Here is a 20,708-nt window from a genome sequence, read left to right as displayed (position 1 = left end):
ATTCCAATACATCTAAAAGAGGCTGAACAATCCAGCTTGAATCATTCATGCTGCATAACTCATGAAATGAAAGGGAATGAGAAATATATTTCTTTCTTTGCTCATAATTTATGCCTGGCATTCAATGTGTCCAAACTTTCACAAAATTACTTTTACAAACATTCAAAATAATTTTTCCCTTCTACTAGTCTAATGTCTTGAAACTTCATACTAAACATATACAGGTAAACTGATCTTTGCCACTGCTTATTAATTTTGAGTCCAGAGCCTTAGCTCCACCAGGTGAAATGTCAGGCAGGTCATAAACGTCTTTAATTCACATCTTGAAATATTTTTACCATATGGAACATTTTATTGGGGTGGGGGAGAGCCCATCAACCCAACATTCTTCAAAAATCACAGAATTGTATGTAATTATATGTCAAATGATCACGAAGCAAACAAGTTTTTTCTTATTTCCACACCCCGCCTTTCCCCCGTTTACTTGTTGATTTGAATAAGAAAGTCAAAAAGAATACGTGAGGCTTAAAGCCTTGTTTTGCATCTTTCTGATTTCTTTCTCCATTTACCTTTGTCTAGTTCACTTGAGATGTTCCAGGATGATGTAGGCATTAAATCAGCAGAGACTGACCAATTTGTTCCTGAAAAGGAGGAGGAAAAAGACAACAGTTAATATGTTAATTTACAGACAGTTTGGGAGAAATTCATCTTTCCAAAGACAGTGTCTTATGAAAAAGATAATTTCAATACTACTGGTTATTAAATTTTAATGGATGCTTCACATTACCATGCTGGTCAAGAGAAAAAGTCAAGGGCAGCCTGGAATTTTGTTTTGCAGTGCTGTCATTGTACAAAATGTAGGATTCAACTTGTGAGATCTCATTAATTAAACAAAATATTTTTGGGAAATATTCAGCTTATCTTAAATACTCTTTTCCAGTTGTCTGGCAGTGGAATATTACAATATTACAGTAAGTGCTTTCATATCTGGCATTCTATCACCTGGAACTCTCAAATAACCAGCCTTTTAGCCATAAGTATATTTTAATTATATTTTCCGTAAGTACAGTACAGTGAAATTAAATACAACTAAATACAGCACATATAGTATAAGTTTACAGTGTGCAATGCTACTGTTGTTGGTAAATAAAATACTCTGCATACATTTTTGTTTGTTTCTTAATACTGAATCTTGTTTTTCCTTAGTGTTATGCATGGCTAGATATACCTTTCTATTATCCAGAATATTTGAATATCCAGCAACCTCCCGGTCCAAGGGCTGCTGGATATGAAAGAGTTTACTGTACAATCCAGTACTCTGACAAGAAAAAACAGCATGCTACAGGGTTACAGAAGAGGTTATCAACTAACATTTCTATGGCCCCTACTCATGCAAGCTCATGCTCATAGAAATAATTACTGCTTACGCAAATAATCCCACTGAATGAATGACTGAAGTCAATGGGACTACCCGCGAGAGCAAATCCTGCTCACCTGGGCCAGGCCTTGATCTGTGCATCAACAACATACTATCTCTGCCTGAGTTTTGAAAGTCTAGTTGCTACTACTCCTATATTTCTTAAAAGGGAAAAGACTAGGGATATGATGTATTTTGCAGTGTCAGTCCTAAACGCCTTCATTTTTAACACTGTCTGTGCATGTTTTCAGCTCTCTCATTTATTATTATAGGGCTTCATATTTATGTTTCTTTTTAAAATCTTACATTATCAGTGCACACCGCAGCTTTACGCAGACTCCTGCTAAAGAAAACTGACAGCTTAGTTCAGTTCCCAAATTCACGTTAGAAACACACCTGCGTAGAGCGCACGTTACTACTAAATTTTAAAACAATGAAATCTTTTAAAATATATATATATATATATATATATATATATACACACACACACACACACACACACACACACACACACACACTGTAAACTTCACTGCAGTGCTGTGAATCCAAACAAAAATAGGAGGCAGGGCTCTTTTGAACATGGGGTTTATTTTCGAAAGAGCCCCATCTACAGTGCTTGCTTTCTTTCGAAAGAATCTCTTCCAAAAATAGATTATGCAAATGACACGTAAGATATGTAAATCAGTGCCTCATTTGCATTTCCGACTTTCCTCATTTGCATTCCTCTTTCAAAAGAGGAAAGCAAGTGTAGACACAGCAAAAACAGGTACAATAGCAGAATCAAGACTGTAGGGGTATAAACCACACCTATAAAGTGTGACACTCAGTCAGCCTATCATGGCTAGCTCAGAGTTTCTATGAACACTAACTTTGAGCTAGCAGAATCACCTCTTTTAGCTAAAGCATTAGAGAATCAAGTTTTTAAGAGCTAGGGGTCTTGGTTCAATGCAAGAATCCACACAAGGGTGAAGAAGGCACAGTAGAGTGGGATTGAGTTAATGATTTCAGGAATAACTAAAAATGAAACTGCAGTCAGCCTCCCTTTCCAAACTGAAACACGGGAAACTTCTAGAACAATTAGTGGAAAATAAACATTTCTGAGTTTTAATATGCTGTATTCATTGTGCAACCCAGTGCGTGATCCTGTGCACCCAAAGCTTCATCTGATTTCAGCAGGGCCCCTGACTAGAAGATAGGATTGGGAAACTACAGATATTCAAATATGCTGGATAATAGAATAAATATACATAAAGCATATTTATTTCAAAGTATATGGTTTGTCTTCTGACCCTGCCCTCTTAACATGTTCCAAGCAATCAAAACAGAGAATGTCATCAATACCTAGAAAATAATTTCATGGATAAAATTGTGTTAGCACAAAGACATTCAAATTTATACTTTTTTTATTGCATCTGTTAAGTGGCTTTTTATTTAATAAATTATATGCATAAACTCAAATGCATGAAGTAATAAGATATGGCCACTACCTTTTCCTTATAAATACCCTCTTTCTTACAAGCCCACCCGGTAGCACTGCTTATTTAAGAGTCTGTCAAGCGTTTCCAATGTAAACATGATATTTGAAGTCATTATAAGGCTTTCATTTTCATGGGGCTGAACTAGATGTACAAGATAGAAACATACTGATGGGGTCAGATCCTCAGCTGACGTAAATTAGCCTCAGCCCTCCTAAACCAGCTGAGAGATGTCTATTTACACCAGCTGCAGTTTTTACCGAGAACGTATATCACGGTGCACTGTTAGCTGGTACGTGTGGGTGAGCACGCATGTGAATGAAATCAATATTTTCCGAAAGATACGTCATATTTCCCAGTGCCATAGACTCAATGACAGGATCTTCCATTCCACTGCATAGACTAAGCTTGAAAGATTTGCCTCAGGATGCCATAACAGATCTGTCTCAATTTGTTGGATTTTGTGGGATTAAACGTGAATTTAACTTTATTCCAGACTCTTGTATTATTCACGTTAATGCTGAGATTTAACAGTCAATTATCATAGATATTGACCATGCTGTACAGCTTTTAGGGACAAGTTCTCTAAATCTCTTATGGCTTCCCCAGCTGTAGTCTGCCTTGATGATGTAATACAATGCCAGACTGCTGACAGTTGAATAAACTCAGGGTATTTCTGAGAGCAAACATGGCCACCACTCACTTCCCTGCACTGATTGTACTATTCAGAGAAATCTGAGGATGCAATGGAGCTAATCCCTTTGGAAAGGCACATTAACTGACTGTATTGGACCACAAGATGATTAGTTCTTGGTTTTTATGGCAATAACTGGGACACAGCTACAACTGAGAAACAGACAATGGTCTGATCCTGTGGTGAAAATGATCCCTGTCTCCTGCTCCAGGGAGCTCCAGGATCACAATAGCCTGGTTTTCAGACTTGGGTGCTAGGTCGCACTCAGCAGCTGTTTTGTGGCAGGGATTTGATGTGGTTCAAAGCGAAATAGGTGGATTTCATGAAAACAAGCTACTCTCTGTCCTCACCACTGTCCCTTGGGCCATCCCTGCACAGAGAGCCTAGAGGCTTCTGTAAGCTTGTAGAAATAATCTTATGGAATCAATAGCAGGAAACAGAGAGGGAAAACACAGGGGCTCTTAGATTGGGTGCTCCCTATCAGACCCCAACCCTGAACTGATGCTTTTGTGTGTGATGTTTGCTGTGTTTTGCTTCCCTGACTTCCACATCCTATTCCTTAGGACGAGGACATTCAGCAGCAGCTGCATTTCAGACAGCAGCCCTTCGGGCTGGGACTACAAGGAGCCCTAAGTACAGCAAACCCTTGATTTAATGGACTAATGTGGGGGAGGGGTGTCCATTAATGCTGAAAGTCTATTAAATCCAAAGGGTTTACTCTCTCTCCAGGCTCCCTCAGCCCCTCCTCCCCAGTAAATGTCGGCAGCTCACCAGAGCTGCCACCACTGGAGCTGGAGCCTCCAGAGTGGCTGAAGAAGCCACCGAAGCTGCCACGTGCTCCTCCTACCAGGGACGGGGTGTGTAGGAGGGAAGGTGGCACTCGCATACACACTCCACCCCTGGTGGAAGGAGCGCACAGCAGCTCCAGTGGTGGCAGCTCCTCCAGCCACTCCAGCTGTGGGGGCAGTGGCCCCAGCCCTGGTGGCTCCCCCAGCCACTCTGGCAAATGCTCCAGCTGTGGCAGAGGTGGCTGCAGCGGCTCTGGTGAGTCACTGGCATTTACTGTCTTTGGGGGGTGGGGTGAGTGGGGGCTGGCAGAGTGTCTGTTATTTCTGAGGTCTGCAAAACTGAGGTCCAGTGACTCAGGGGTTTACTGTATCTCCTCAGTTGAGGAGATCCTGCCAGACAACGAGATAGCTGAGGAAGGTCTGCATCACTGGCATTGCTTCTTAGGAACCGCACTGAGGTGGAGGATGGGAGAGTTTCCAACTGTATAGTAGGTCACAGAGCATTAGTGAATCAGTCACATATCTTCCAGTCTGTAGAAACAACCCTTGTCTCATTCCAGTATAAGTAGGGCAGACTGTATCACTAACATGCACTCTTGAGCATCCCAACATACCAGGGTCTGACCTTTAGACCAGCATTGACCAAAACGTTACAGGAGAAGATGCGTTTCAGCGAATTAGAAAAAACAAACAAATGAACAAAAACAAGGGATCATGTAAAAACTGATCTCGCAAGTGTTTCTAGAAATACTGATGATTCCATCTTACCGAGCAGTGACAATATAAGCAAATCGAAACATGATTTACATTTGTTTTCCAAATGTAACAGTTTAAATGACTTCTGCAGTAAGAGCAAAGTGGGAAAACTACATTTGTCAGTTACACCAGAAAGAACTATTGTAAACCTGGGAACAGGGGACTTGCCATACTGACTCAGACCAGTATCCTCCATCTAGTCCAGCATTCTACCACAGACAGTAGCCAAGAACAAGTGCTTTAGAGCAATATGCAAGAAATCCTACAGAAGCATCAGAGGTAGCCATGTTAGTCTGTTTCAGCAAAAACAGCAAGGAGTTCAGTGAGATGTTAAAGACTAACAATTGTATTATTGCATAAGCTTGTGCGAGTTCTAACGCAGCTATAGGATACCTCCACCCAGAAAAAAAAAATCAATATTGCAACCCCAGACGTTCAAAAATCATGAAATGGGCTTAAAATGAGATTTCAAACATAATAAATTTGGGGTTCCATCTACTCCATTTCTGATGTTGAAAAATATAGGGTTCATCTCTTTAAACTTTTCTCCACAGCTGTAAGTGCTAGAAATGTACATTTTAATGTAGAAAATGAAAGCCAGGACTCCATAATAATAATCCTATTCCAGCAGCTGCAGTTTCAAAAAAACACCAGAGATACTACTGGACTTGCAATAAAATTGCAAGAGTTGGCAACACTAAGTTTCCTCCTAATCCCCAGAAAACATATAAATATGTGGTGGAGAACAAGAGCCCTGAGTAATTTTGTCAACTAAGTTTGGGCCTGATGTTGCCCTGAGCGTGATGAGAGATACATATTGCTGCAGCACAAGTGGTCATTAGCGTAGCACTGCTCTACCCTACATACAAATTGAGCAGTGACTTTATCATCATATACACTTAGGTAGAATCCACCTGGAAACTTCAGTTGCAAATAGGAAGCCAAAACACGTCTCAGATTCAGTCTTTATGTGTTGGTCCTTGAAGGGAAAAAGGCACAACAATTTTAAATTGTTTTGGCTTCTTCTCAACTAATTTTTCCCCTGTACTTTTTTTATTCATCCCACAAAAAGTGTTGACGCTTCCCATCTGGAATGAAAATGAATGCTAAACTACTGGAATTTTTCACAGACCAAAAAATTCCATTTGTTTGATCTGATGTACTACACCCAACTTTTTTTAAAGAGAGCAGAGATTCTTCCATAATCACATCACCCATGAAGACAGGGTATTCAGAACACCAACTATTGCAAGAGATGGCGCTCTGGGATTTGAAGCTAAGATCCAGTTTGAGAGTCATTTGGGGATGAATGTTGTAGCTTTAAAAAGGATATGATAATTTCTTCGGAAACAAAATCTTTGAGGCCGATTGGCAAAAAAGTAATTTCTGAATACCCCACCTCCTAGAGTGATGTGATCACAGAAGAATCTCAGCCATCTTTTAAAAACAAATGTATTTTTAGCAGTTCGGACTGGAAAAAAAAATTTGGCCTGTGGAAAATTGTAGTAATTTAGCATTTACTTTGATTCCTAATGGGAAAAATCAAAATTGTGTGTGTAAAGAATGAAAAAGGTCAGGAAAAAAAAAAGCAGTTTACAATGGTCAAAAAGGTTTAAATTTTTTGGTCAAAACCTTTTGTTTCAACTTTCCCAAATTCAAAATTCCAATGAAACCCAGGCTTTTTCTCATGCAAAATGTCTTTGGACAAAGCATCATTTTCCAACATGAAAATATTTCACTGAAATTATTCTTCAGAGCTTTGCCCTTCTGGTTGCAGAGAAAAGCTCACAAACATGACCCCAGGGCACCATACAGGTTCAAAACACAGAAGGAGGGAGGACTTATCCCCAATATATTATTTAAAAAAAACACTTCTCATGATTTCAAAAGACCATTTCTTTCTCATTTCTGGGCCAGAATCGTGATTTTTTAAAGCTTGCAGTTGGCTGACAAGGTTAAAAAAAAAAAAACACAGCTGGGCCAGGGTCAGTTATAGCCCCAAATTGGCCTTCTGAACAGAAAAAAAAAAAATTAATCCAATCTGAAAGGCCTGATGGGCTTCCTGAAAGGGCTGTTGCTGCCCTGATGGCCACTTCCCAACTTTACATACTCTGGCAGGAACACTCAAACCTGATTGCACTTCAACCCCCTTTTGACAACAAAAAACTGTTAAACAATCCCCAAGCGGTGAGGGGACCAAAACCTGTCCAAGCTCCACTGCCTTGAGGCCCAAAGTCAAAGCCCAAGGTCTTCAATCACAGACTGAGACCCTGTAATGTGAGCCTAGCCACCCAGGATGGAAGCCCTTCAGCTTCAGTTGTAGCCCTGATTGGGACTTAGGCTTTAGCCTTGGCAACCCTGTTAAAATGGGGTTGCAACCCACTTTGGGTCTTGACTCTCAGGTTTGGGAACAGCAGTGTTATAACTTAGCAAGGAACAGGCCTCCCTTCAGAGGCTTCCAGGAGCCCTGTCACCTCTCTGAAGGATCCTCAGGTGATCCCCTTTTCTACATCATAGTAAGTGGCAGAGCTTCTACGGGAGGTAGCATTTGCCAGGAACAGCTATTGTGGAATAGGGAGCAACTACCTGAGCCCACCATAAAACAGTCTCTGTCTTCAGAATGTTGTATTAGTGGAGGCAGAAGGAGGGCAGAGCAGCTTGGTAGCCATGCCCCAGGCCTCCTCACCTCAAGACAGGCTGTGGAACTAGAATGAAGAAGACTAAAGAAAGGTGAAAAATGGGAATGCTACCAGCCTGTTTCTCTGCTGGTAGAAATAGGCTATTCAGAATCAGATCCTGTTTGCCCTAGCCTCTCTCCATCATGCTGCGGCAATTCCATTTGAAGACCCATGGAAAGGTGGAGAACTGAAGGCAACAATTCACCCAGACGATATAGCAAACACAATATATGTGAAATATTAAGTGTTAAACATGCCTGTCTCCTACAGAACAAAGTCCGTAGTGCTGTTGTAGACATGTTGGCCCCAGTATACAACAGAGACAAGGTTGATGAGGTAATACCTTTACTGGACCAATATCTGTTGGTGGAAGAGGCAGAGGAACATATTTGAAAGCCAAAAGATATTACCTCACCCACCATGTTTCTAACAGAACTCAGATGTTATTTACACGGTTTTAATTCATGTCCCTTCTTTCGGCAGTCTCAAAGGCACTGGCTGTTTAAAATACAGTGGGTTTACACTGAAGTTCATTAGCATTTACCTGACACATCCAGTCCCCAATCATGGGTAGTGTTACACACCTCTGAGAATAAGACTTACTTTCTGGAAAGGCAATATAACCACCCCCAAGCACAAAACTCATGAGATTGGTTTAAAACTCACAAGACATGACCTAATTTTTGAACGCTTTTTTATATTTTCCCTCTGGCTTTTGAGACTTTGGAGCACATTCCATTCATTTTTCATGCTTTGCTCAACAATCAAGAAGGCTAGAAACTTACTGTTAAAAAGAAAGCTGAGATTCACTAATAATCATGTATCTCCAGGAATGGGGCTTTTCAAGCACGGCCAAATATTATGAAGTTTTCACTTGAAAAAAAATCACAAAAATTGGCAACACTGATTGTTAAAGCAAGTTCTGACTTTTTCAGAGCTTACCCAAGATAGCATCTTCCACTCTGCAGCCACTGGCAAAACCTCCCTTACATCTCTATCATCCCCTGAGTGCACACTACAATTAAGTGCCTACAACCAACTTAGTCTCAACAGGTACAGCTACCTTTAGTAGCCAAAGCAAACATGGAAGATGCCTCCAAAAACTAAGCATAACCCTAAACATAAGACAGAATTCATATTCACTTTTAAATAAAATGTTTTACCATTCAAAATTATTTCGGCATCCTCACATTGATGTATATTTTCCCAGTATGGGTTATCAGCAAGTTTTGAGTAACACAACCTACAGATCACATCTCACTTAAAGAGAGGCTGCTGAACTCTCTTTCAAATTCAAATTCGACACATTAACACATGGTTTGAACCAAGATTGGCATTTGCTGGGTCACTATAGGGGCTCATTTGCATACTTGGCTTAATCTAATTCTTGACTCCCCGCCCCCCGCGCCTCTACTCTCTGATGTGCTCACCTTGATCATTTTTTTCTCTGATTTGTTCACTTGATTACTGTTTTTGGTTCTCTGTTCCTTAAATATTGAGTCTGTTCTGGTCTGGCTTTGGTCCAAAGAAGCGGGTCTGTCCCACAAAAGCTCACCTAATAAATTATTTTGTTAGCCTTTAAAGCGCTACTTGACTGTTTTTTTGTTTTCCTATAGGAGTAACTGGTGGAGGAAACAGGCTGTTATCTATGCGAACCAACTGCCAGAGGCAGACACATCAAATACTTTACCAGAGGGTTACATTTTGTGAAATACCTTTCAGAGTGCTTGGCATTGGCTTAACATGGGAGGATTTGATTACTGCTTGTAAGTACCTACATGATAAACAAATATTTAATAACGAGCTTTTCAGCCTATCAGAGAAATGTGTAATACAACCTGCGGCTGGAAGCTGAAGCTACACAAATTCAAACCAGAAATAACATGCACATTTTAATGGTGAGAATAATTAACCATTGGAACATTTTACCAAATTCATGGTGGATTCTCCATCAGTCACAATTTTGAAATCAAAATCATGTTTTTCTAAAAAAATATACCTCTAGGAATTGCTGTATGGATGTTTTATGGGCTGTAGCATACAGAAGGTCAGGTCCAATGGAAGGAGGTAACTGAAGCCACATCTAAACAAGCTGGCTTTCAGCAGCACTGCTGTACTGATGCAGCGTTGCTGCTATAAGGGTGCTTTTGTAGTTGCTCTATGACAATAGGGGAGAGCTCTGCTGTTGACATAATTCAACCGCCTCGTACAACTACTTATAGCAATGTTGATGGGAGACACAGTGCTGTTCACATTGGCATGTCTGTCAGTGCAGTTTATCATGCTCAGGGAAGGTTTTTTTCCATATTCCTTAGTGACATAAATTATACCAAGAGTGCGATAATGTAGACATAGTCTGAGTCATGAATGGGAGACTAACTGAAGCTACCTAAGGAGAAACCTGTTCCTCCTATCCCAATGACTTTCTGTTCTGCCTTGTCAGCCTAGATGGACAGTGCGCCTCCACGTGCAGAAGCATTATCAAGATTTGTTTAGGCATGAGTAGCCCTCCCCCACTCACCTTCCTTATCTAAAATTAACGTGGATGCACAAAACCACTCTTCCAGATGTCATGTGATCTGGGCCCTGAAAGGTATGTATGCAAGTATGTGGAGTATGTGGATTTAGCCCTGTCTATCAAACACTTAATCACATGTTTATGGATGGTGGGAAGCTGCTGCTTGAGGAGGGAAGATGCCCTGCCGGTGGTCTGGCCCATAATCTACCCCCTCCTGGCCATGCACCACCCCCATTCTGCTCAGGGACGGTCCACTATCGTATCCCTCTTCTCAGCTCTTCCCCTCTCTAATCCGCTCTTCCGGCCAAATTCCTGAACCCAAACGTAGCAAATATTTGAAAAAAAAAATTCTTTCTAAAGAAAATAGAGCATGTTTCCCACTACGTGCCAGATTGTGAAGACTAGACATACAGAAGGTACATACTCAAAAGCACTAAATTTGGGGAAAAAATGTCAGTCAGGCTTTTTGATATACCCTGAAGTCTGTCAGAGATTTATTTGCAAAATCTTTCTAAGTAAGGGCAAGTGAGCTCTCCTGGTGAACACAAGATTACATATTACATACACGTAATTCTCTCCTGGCTGTGAACAGACCTTAGCCAAATAGCTACACTATTTGGTAAGGAAGCAGAAATTCTGCGCCACAGTATTTCTCTGCAGGATGCCAAGGTTACAGTAGCTTCCTCTTTCCCATCTGGTTCCTATGTGGTCATTGAACTATGTGCAAATGCTTGTTTCACCAAAGTACAGCACGAGCAGATTTCCATAGCTATGGCTGACCAGTCCTACTGAAGAGCTGGTAAGCACCATCTTACAATTGCTTAAGATCCAGACCTTCATCCAACAGAAGTCTTTAGAAAAGAACGTTTTAGTTAATAGATTTTAGTGTTTTAGTTAATAGATTAAGGAACGATGTGAGCCATTTCAAGAATTCCAGACCGGAAAGTGTCTAAATTTACAGTGGTATCAGATAGCTTCAAATGGCTCATTTTCATAGAATCATAGGGGTTTGTAGGCACTTTAGGAGGTCAAGTCCAACACCCGGCTGAAAGCAGAATCTATCCCAACTAAAACATCCCAACCAGGGCTTTGTCAAGATGGGACTTAAAGAAGGAAATTCTACAACATCCCTAGGTAACACTTTCCAGAGCTTCACCACTCTCCTAGGCTACATCTATATTACAGAGATCTTTCAAAAGAAACCCTTTCAGAAGGTCTCTCACAAAAGAACCTCTTTTGAAAGAGTGCATCCACACACACACACAAAAAAAAGCGGATCAAAAGAACGATCTGCTCTTTCGAAAGAGAACATCCACACAGCCTCCACTCTTTCCAAAGAACGGGCCAGAGACTGAAAAATCAGGTGCCATGAGAACTGCTCTTTCTAAAGAAGTACTCTGCAGAGCATCTACATGTTTTCTTTCGGAAGAAGCTTTTGAAAGCAGGCGCTCTTTCTGAAATGGGAGTGGAAGAGCGCTTTCAAAAGGACGGCCATGTTCTTTTGATTTACTTTCAGAAGAACACGTTTGGTGTGTGGATGCTCCGTGGGATCTTTCGAAAGAACTTGCTAGTGTAGATGCAGCCATAGTTAAATAGCTTTCCCTAATATCCAGCTTAGACCTTCTTCTTTGCCCAAAATGATAAGATTAAAAATTGTGAATATATCTGCTACTTATCTTCTGCGTATGTGTCGGGTACATTAATAACCAGCTTTACATAGGGAGTCATTTTTAAAAGATAAGAAAATTTCCAGCTCTGGGAATTTCTGATATACATATAATCAAGAGAATACACTTAGAACCAGAAGCTTAACAGGATGGTCTAGTGTAGTGCAGTACTAGGAACTATTACAAACTTCCATTTAAACCACATCTGATTAAATCTATCAGGGCATCTTATTAGTATCACTGACCCTGGATACAAACAGCAATTTCTTCACCTGTGACCCTTTACAACCACCCTTTATGAATGCCTAAAGCTACTCTTGATGGTGATGGATGAATAGTAGTGTTTGTTTATGATGACGCATCACAAAATATGCCCAGGAAACCAATGTGTGAATGCACTTAATGCCCCAGCCTAACTGCTTTCAGTTCTGCTTTCTCATATTTTATGATTTTGATGGAGTTACTTAAAGAATAATTTGGCTCCAAGGTGGACTGTTAGGGCAGAATTTGGTTCACTGGACTTAACATGACACCATGAAGTTTTATCTGGTGGATAAGGCTTTGCAACTAAAAATTCTGTGTTTTAACCAGATTCCATAAAATGTACTAATTAAAGTACATTCAGTTATTTAGGAATCTGGAGGAAAAAACAGTTGTAACTGCTGCATACACAATATTAATAACTGCATTTCAGCAGATTTGTTTATGGCACATACATTTCATAATTTACATTAGATATTTTTAGTAACTTGGACTTTGGTTGAGGTCAAACATGATATCAGCTTAATACAGATTGAATTTCTCTTGTCCAGCACCCTTGGGACCTGACCAGTGCCAGATGAGAGAATTTGCTGGACGACAGGAGGTCAATATTTTCTACCACATTACTAAAACTTTTACTACTTACTGGGCTCTTAGAAGACATTTAGGGGTAAATTAGAGCTAAATAACAGCATGGAACCCTCAGAGCCAGGACTGGTGGCTGTAAACACATTTTATGGGAGCACGGGAAACTTGGCCACACCCATGATAAGTGATAAGTATGCTAACTAAAATAATGCTGGATTATGGCATTTGCCAGCGAGTTCCAGATTAGAGAGGTTCAACCTGTACTGAATATATTTCCTGTCAGGGACTACCTTGAAGAATGATATACCTAATGGTCATTTAAGAGGTCTTTTCTATCTGTAAGTACTCTAGTCCTGTAGTCCTAAATACTGAGCAAATATCTTTTTTTCATCAGAATTATTAAATTATAGGTTGTCATTCCTGATTTCTGGTATATGGATTTCTGAGTCAGAATCACTGTAGTATCTGGGTGCCCTGCTTACATTGCATCATTAACATTTCCACTTCAGAGGAAAACACCCCATTCTCCAGCAGATTACAGCCTTACAGATACATAGAAGAGAAAAGAATATGTCAGTTGCCTGACAGCCTATAATTTCAAAGCAAAATCTCCAGCAAAATCTTGGTGTCTCCCCTCAGTCACACTTCAATACATTTCTCACAGCTGTGAATTTCAGAAACAGGGACCCACCACTGACAATGTCACAGCTCCTGGGAGGTGGGAGGACAAACTCTTTATTTAAAACAACTAAGTAAACACACATCAGTCCATATTGGGCATGGGGTGGGGTCAGTTTCAGAGGGATGAAAGTTCCCCCATGTAATTCACATTCAGTCTGAAACTGACCTCAGCCCATATTTAAAACTGACTGACAAGTGTTTTGCTTATTATTTTTCAAAAAGGGGTTTGTACCTCTCATCTAACGCCACCCAGAAGCATATACCTTTTGATTCCTGCTGTGGCCATTTGTCACTCTACTGTCATAACATCTGTAAGAGTCCTCATCTGCCCACCTCATCAAAATACAGTTGCCAGAGTTTGCTGTAGAGAAGGCCATCTCTAGAAAAGAAGATATGCCTTCCAGCCAAGGCAGAAACTCGTTGACAAGGATGTGATTTGTACCTGCTTCCACAGTCCCCCACATCAGTACCACAGCACTAAATCTGCCCACAAAAAATAAAACCTACCTAAATTAGAGAGAAGATAAACAAGAAATCATTACCCAGCTAGTGCTAGAGGGACCACAACAGATTGATATGGACAGGGCTACAGAAGATCTATAGTTAGACTCAGTGTTAATTCACCACAAAACTTAGAATATTTTCTATATTCAAACTTATTACTTTTTTAGCATAATTATTTTTGTAGTGGTGGAAAAAAAATGTGCGCATGTCAGCTTATGAATCAATGAACGGTCCTGAAACAATTACAGCTTAAATACACAGAAGTCTCCCTAATGTAAACACACACTATTTTATACCATATCCTCTTGGTACAAGGCGTACATTTCAGCAAGACTTATTGCCTGTTTATGACAAGGCAGTACATGTTACACATTTGATGGCATCAACCTCTCACCTAAGATTTTACATTTGTTGATTCTGATTCATGTACAAACAGCCAAATTTATAAAGAGATTTGAAACACAAGGCTGTACTGTAGAACACAATTTATATAAAAATGGGGGAATGTAAATATTAGCTGATTCCAGAGGTGGGTGTTTTGACCAAGTTAGAACTGAGCTACACCGGTCTGAGGAACTTGGGCACTGGTCTAAAACTGCAGAACCACTCATCTTAGAAAAGACTCATTTCCATTTTTAAGAGCGAATCTCAAAAATGTTTTGCAGCTCTTTAAGGATCTGATATTTGAAATTCCTACCCCGTCAGCCAGAGAATATGTGCCAGTTAAGTACTGAGTAGCGTGAGTAAGGGTTTCAGACCTTGATTTGAAGCTCAACAGAACACAGCTCAGGTCAACAGAACACAGCTCAGACTTGAGGGTGTCAGGGAAAACACCGGAAAGCACTTCTTCCTGGATGTTTCTTATACCTACTGATCAGGCAAAGAGCATGCTCACTCCCATTCTCTGTGTAGGTGCTTGGAAGGCTCCAGCACCACAGGACCTGGTCACCCTCACAGGATGTAGCTCAACTTCCCTGCAAGTGGTCAGCCTACTCCACTGGTTCATGTGTATATGGGGTGTGGAGAGTAATGCAACCTCTTCCCTGGCCCTCTGCAACCTGTCAGGAGTTCCTACTCGAGTCAGGAGGGAACAGTTCCTGAAGTCTCCCAAAGGCAGGGCTTACAGTTGTATTTGGCCCTGTATCTTACACTGTGCAGGGTCTTGACCCAATTTAGCCCACAAGTGCAAATGGAAACTGGAGGGGTTGCCCAGTTCAGACAATTAGTAACAGAAGAGCCTATTCATTTCAAAACTGTCACGTTCAATCTGGCCCATACTGACAGTGAATAAACGTTACCAGGTGAAGGCTGTTTTGTGGCCTCAGAGAGGACTATACTGGTTGCAGTGCAGTGCCTATTATGTCCAAATTACAAAACACACCAGAACAATCTGCACCTTTTAGGAGCCTCAGCAGAGGTCAAGGCTGGAATGGGCCTTGGAGACAGCTTTCCCTTTCACAGCCAGAGGGGTTGTCTCCAGGTCAGGTTTGATATATATTGGTGGGGAAGCACACAGAAGCTCGAAGGAGAGCTTTCCCTAGCCTGAATCCCAATCGCACCACACAAGGGGTTTAAAATGTACAAACAAACCCCAGAAACATTCACTCAGATGTCTCTTTGGATACCTCAATGCAGAGAAACTGATTTAATTACAATGAAATTTTGTATGCTCTAGAGGTGGGACCATATGAAAACCCTGGATGAAAAATACCTCCAAACTTTAGGCAAGATCAAGTGTGAATGTTGCAGTCCATATCTAATTTATTATTTCCAGGCAATATTTTGGGTGGTATTTAGGGATGCCAGATGATCTCCACAAAAATACCAGACACCCCTCCAGCCTCTTCCACATGTCCCAGCTCCAGCCTCCACTGCAGCCTCCAGACTCTGCCGTGCGCTATTGCTCCAACCCCTGTAGCCACAGCTCCAAGCCCCTCCAGCCTCAACCCCTGTAGACCCAGCTCCAACCCCTGCAGACCTGGCTCACCTCCACCCCCTGCCCTCTCTGCAGCCCTAACCCATCCCAAGCTTAACTCCTCTGCCCCTTTTCTATACCACAACTCACCACCCAAGCACCCCAACATACATGAATTTCAAGGGCCAGGAAGAAAGAGGCATTCTGCCCATGCCAATCATCCCGTGTGGGAGGCGGGCTCAGAGGTGCTGCGCTGCCAATCGCCAAAGAAAGCTCGTGGTGAAGACGCCTGATGGCAATCCCAGAAGAGCGAGGGACGAGACCAAGAGTCCTCCTCCCAATCAGACACAGCACTGAAGGCAGGGTGGGGATGGTGGTAACATATGGTGAGGCCAATCACGGAACCATGCATGTTCAGAAAGACCCCACTCCTCCACTGGCTGACAAAACAAAATTAAATATACCAGACATTTACATGTTTGGTATTCTCTAACTTTTTTAACTGGACAGAGAGCCCAAATACCAGACTGTGCAGTCCAATACTGGACACCTGGCAGTCCTAGTGGCATTTTCAAACATGGTCAGCATCAGCCTCAGTTCCCACAGTACATTTCTGTTGATTTCAATGAGAAGAGTTAAGGCAGTGCTGTGTGCTTTTGAAAATCCCACCCTCTGTCACGTAGCCCACATTTACTGCAGACCTTGTGCTGCAACTTTTTACTGATGGGAATCAACCCCAGACCCATCATGACTGCAGAGAATGAACAGATTAGGAACGGCTGATTCTTAAAACTGCTGAACTCCATGCATACTTTAGGGCGCGTGGCAAAGGTCCAAAAGAAATAATCCAACATAAAAAAACCTGTTCTGTAGTTTGTATATGGCACTGTGAAGTCTATGACATAGAAGCAGAACCACACGGATGGCTTATAGGCACACAGAGGTAGCAGTGTTAGTCTGTCTTCACAAAACAAAAAGCAATCCTGTAGAACTTTAAAGCCTAACAAAATTATTTATTAGGTGATGAGCTTTCATGGGGCAGACCCACTTCTTCAGATATGCAATAGTGCTGAAAATGAACTGGCATAATGAATATATAATAGAGATAGAAAACAAAAAAATAAAATAAAAACTGACAAATCAGCTGTGGGGGTGAAGGGTAGGGAGGAAATTACTTACTGCAATTATCTACTAAGTAAAGTGATTTGCCTGAGATCACTACGAATATCAAAGATGGGGAACATGTCTCTGTAATGCATAAGGTAATTGCTATCTCTATTAAGGCCAAAGCACAAAGTGGTGAATTTGAGAATAAATTCCAGTTCAGCTGTTTTCCTTTGTAATCTGGTGTTAAAGTCTCTTTGTTTAGGATGCAGATTATCAGGTCTTTCATACTATGGCCTACTCTACTGAAATGCTCACTGGCGGGTTTATGTATATCAGATTCCTAATGTCTGATTTGTGTTTCTTTGTTCTTTGATGAAGTGATTGTCCAGTATGTCCAATATACATAGCAGAGGGGCATTGCTAGCACATGATGGCATACATAATATTAGTGCAAGCACAGGAATACGAGCCCCAGATTGCGTAACTGATGTGGTTTGGTCCAGAGATGGTGTCTCCAGGGTAAATATGTGGGCAGAGTTGGCAAAGGTTTTTTTTTTTTTTTTTTTGCAAGGAAAAGTTCTAGGATTATTGTTTCTGTGACATGGCATGTGGTTGCAAGTGAGAATTTTCCTGAGATTAGGTGGCTGTCTGTAGGACAGCACAGGCCTCTCACCCACAGCCTCTCAGAGTGTAGCATCATGTTCCAGAATAGGTTGTAGGTTGTTGATAATGCACTGGAGGGGTTTGAGCTGGGGGCTATAGTGGTGTTATGTATTATGAATGTTATGTGTTATGGCTTATGTACAAGAAATCAACGTGAGGAGAGAAAAGCAGACAGTTCACTTGTACAGTTTAATTTCTTTTGCAGCCACTGAAGTCTCTTGGAAGGATAAACCACTTATATTCCTTCAACAAAACAGCAGCTACGTATTTGATTTAATGCTATCACAAATATACAGAGATTATGTTTCAACCTCTGCCAACTGCCACACTTTAGAGAAATGGTTAGGCAATGGGTGAATGTAGTAGAGGGAAGGGAGAATGATTCAAATGAAGCTGATCACAGTGTAGTTCCTTGGGTCAACTGGTTTCTGAGATGCAGCAAACTGTATATTTTTGAGTCCTGCTCCTAATGCATTGTTCCCTGCTCCAGAACTCTGCATTGTTCCCTGCTCCAGAACTCTGCATTGTTGCCAGCTTCAACAGCGGGTGGGGCTCATTTAGCTCAGGTGTGCACAAGTTCTACTGAGTTCAAATGATTTGTACTCACTCAGGACTGGAATTGACTCACAGTCTCACTTCATCATGATTCCTACAGTCAATTAAGGAGCAACATTATCAGGCTCCAATGGGACTTCCTATTTGAAAAGAGATCGTAACCAAAAAGTGAGATTTTTGCAAATTTATTCATGTCTCCACTATGGTGCTACAGTGGCACAGCTACGGTGCTGAAGCTACGCTGCCGTAGACATTTCTTATTGAAACAAATTTTCCCACTGCCTGAGCAACTCCACCTACCCAAGAAATGGCAGTTAGGTTGAGGGAAGCATTCTTCTATCAGCATCATTATGTTGGTAACTAGGGGTCAGATCAGCACTAGGTACATGTGAATTTTTCACACATATGCCCCCCCCCCAAGAGCCATAGCTATGCTGGTTTATCTTTTAAATGCAGAGTTTTATTAATGATCTATTTTACAGGTGCAACCAGAAATGTGTGGCTTCTGGCCTGAAGAACTTCCAGAAGGGTAAAGAGGGGAATATAGTGTGCACATCAAGTGACCACGATATTACTTGGCAGGTGTCTTATTAGTTCCTTGTCTATATAAACTCCTCTCTGCATGCACCTCCACCTACCTATTGACCTACCCTCATTTTCAAACACAAAATTACTCTGTGGTCTCTCTTCTTCAAGCCACTGCAATTCTGGCTCATTTATAGCATCTTCACCCCTAAACACCATTCCTCTGTGTGTCTTCACCACGCCTCCCTGCCAAACATCCTTCTCTAGACAAAGTGGAAATTTGTGCAGAAGAGAATGTCGAGAGTCACTGTTGATGGCATGACAGGGTTTCGGGGTGTGGACTAACGAGTTGTGTACACGTACAGTCTGTGGACACATTAGGGGCTGGCTGCCCTTCTGAGAGGGAAAGTCTGGCCTCACTTGATATCCGAAGGATACTGGGCATTGGAGGGGAGAATGGTTCAGATGATTCAATCATAAATATGGAAAACCCATGACAGAAGACTGCACTATCCATTAGAAATTGAGAGATTCTATTCTAATTTTTAAAAACAGCAAGAAGTCCTGTGGCACCTTATAGACTAACAGATATTTTGGAGCCTAAGCTTTTGTGGACAAAAACCCACTTCATCAGATGCATTTGACGAAGCAGGTCTTTGCCCATGAAAGCTTATGCTCCAAAATATCTGTGAGTCTATAAAGGTGCCATGGGGCTTCTTGCTGTTTTTGCAGATACAGAGTAACTCGTCTACCTCTCTGATGATCTGATTTCTGTGACCCTGCATAAGTGTCATAACAAGTTTGATTTTCTTTAAGGGGTTCTGAAATATTTAACCAATTTTTCATTTTACAAGACTAGATACTGTCCATTATTTAATTTTGTGGATGTTCTAGGACTATTTGAGCTTCATCCAGGGTACTATCTAGAAAATCCAGCACCAGTTTATGGCTTTGGAAGCCACCTCAGGTTTCTAGATTTCTTTCAATCTTCCCAAAACTATAAAATTTCCATTTGTGTATTTTCTTACCTAAAATAATGTCCCATACAGAATCATCGTTGGCTAGGCTGAGTGTGCGGCTGTTGGTTTTTGTGTTGTATGCTGGGTTTCAGATAACAGACTATGGACATTATGGAAATAGTTACCTGATTTGATAATGATGTTATATTTGGTGGTCTGAGACCAAATGTTTACAATCACAGAAAACGCAACTAGCAGATGTCAATAACTGTGTCAGCAGTTGAAGCAAGGAAGTCAAGGATTCAACAGAAGAACTGAAATTCTCTCTTGCCCCGTGACCAATTTTTCCATGTCAAGTTCTGTATACTGATAGTTCAGAGCAGAGGTGCTTGTATTTTGATATCTGGGCTGCAAGTGTTCTGTGGATGGTGTATTTCAGCTCCCGGGATGGTCTCCCAAGCTCTTCTTACCGGTGCTACATTCCCTCAGATACGCAAAAGAAAAATTAACTATATTTTCTACTTAAGCACGTTACAAATGAAAGGACAGATCCAGTAGGAACTTCACAAGTGAAACCACCCTAATCTTTAACTGGATTTATGCATGTATGAGGTTTTTAGGACCAGATCCCCCCAGAGCAGTGCATTTGCTTTTCCAGACGGAAGCAGTGAGAATACTCCCACTAACTGTAAATAGCTGCAAGCTGTAAATATCAGTCGTGTGGAAGTGTCTTGGTGCATGGAATCTTCTTTGAAATCTCTGGCTTGGCACACTGAAGGCAGGACTTCTAGAGAGATGCGGTTCTCTCAAAACCACAAAGCAGAGTATAGTCCGTGAACTTGGTTTCCTTGCATTACTGGCTTTTAAAACTTTGTAATTATAGGACTTATATATTAACTGACTGATTTGGGGAAATGTAACCCCTTTGAGTTTTGCTGGGTACACATAGAACAATGC

General features: G+C 41.2%; 1 protein-coding gene across 1 annotated transcript in view; it reads right to left on the bottom strand.

The window, feature by feature from the left end:
* The window catches only part of ROR1 (receptor tyrosine kinase like orphan receptor 1), a 258,537-nt gene that overhangs the window by 87,104 nt on the left and 150,725 nt on the right, over positions 1–20,708 (bottom strand). Inside the window, exon 2 of the mRNA XM_075002828.1 lies at positions 570–641. Within this exon, the coding sequence (XP_074858929.1) occupies positions 570–641 (72 nt within the window). The remainder of the gene's footprint in view (positions 1–569; positions 642–20,708) is intronic.

The sequence above is a fragment of the Carettochelys insculpta genome, chromosome 9 (assembly GCF_033958435.1).
Source record: "Carettochelys insculpta isolate YL-2023 chromosome 9, ASM3395843v1, whole genome shotgun sequence".
Classification (NCBI taxonomy): Eukaryota; Metazoa; Chordata; order Testudines; family Carettochelyidae; genus Carettochelys; species Carettochelys insculpta.
Note: the sequence above shows the minus strand (reverse complement) of the source record. Positions and strands in the feature narration are given on the sequence as shown.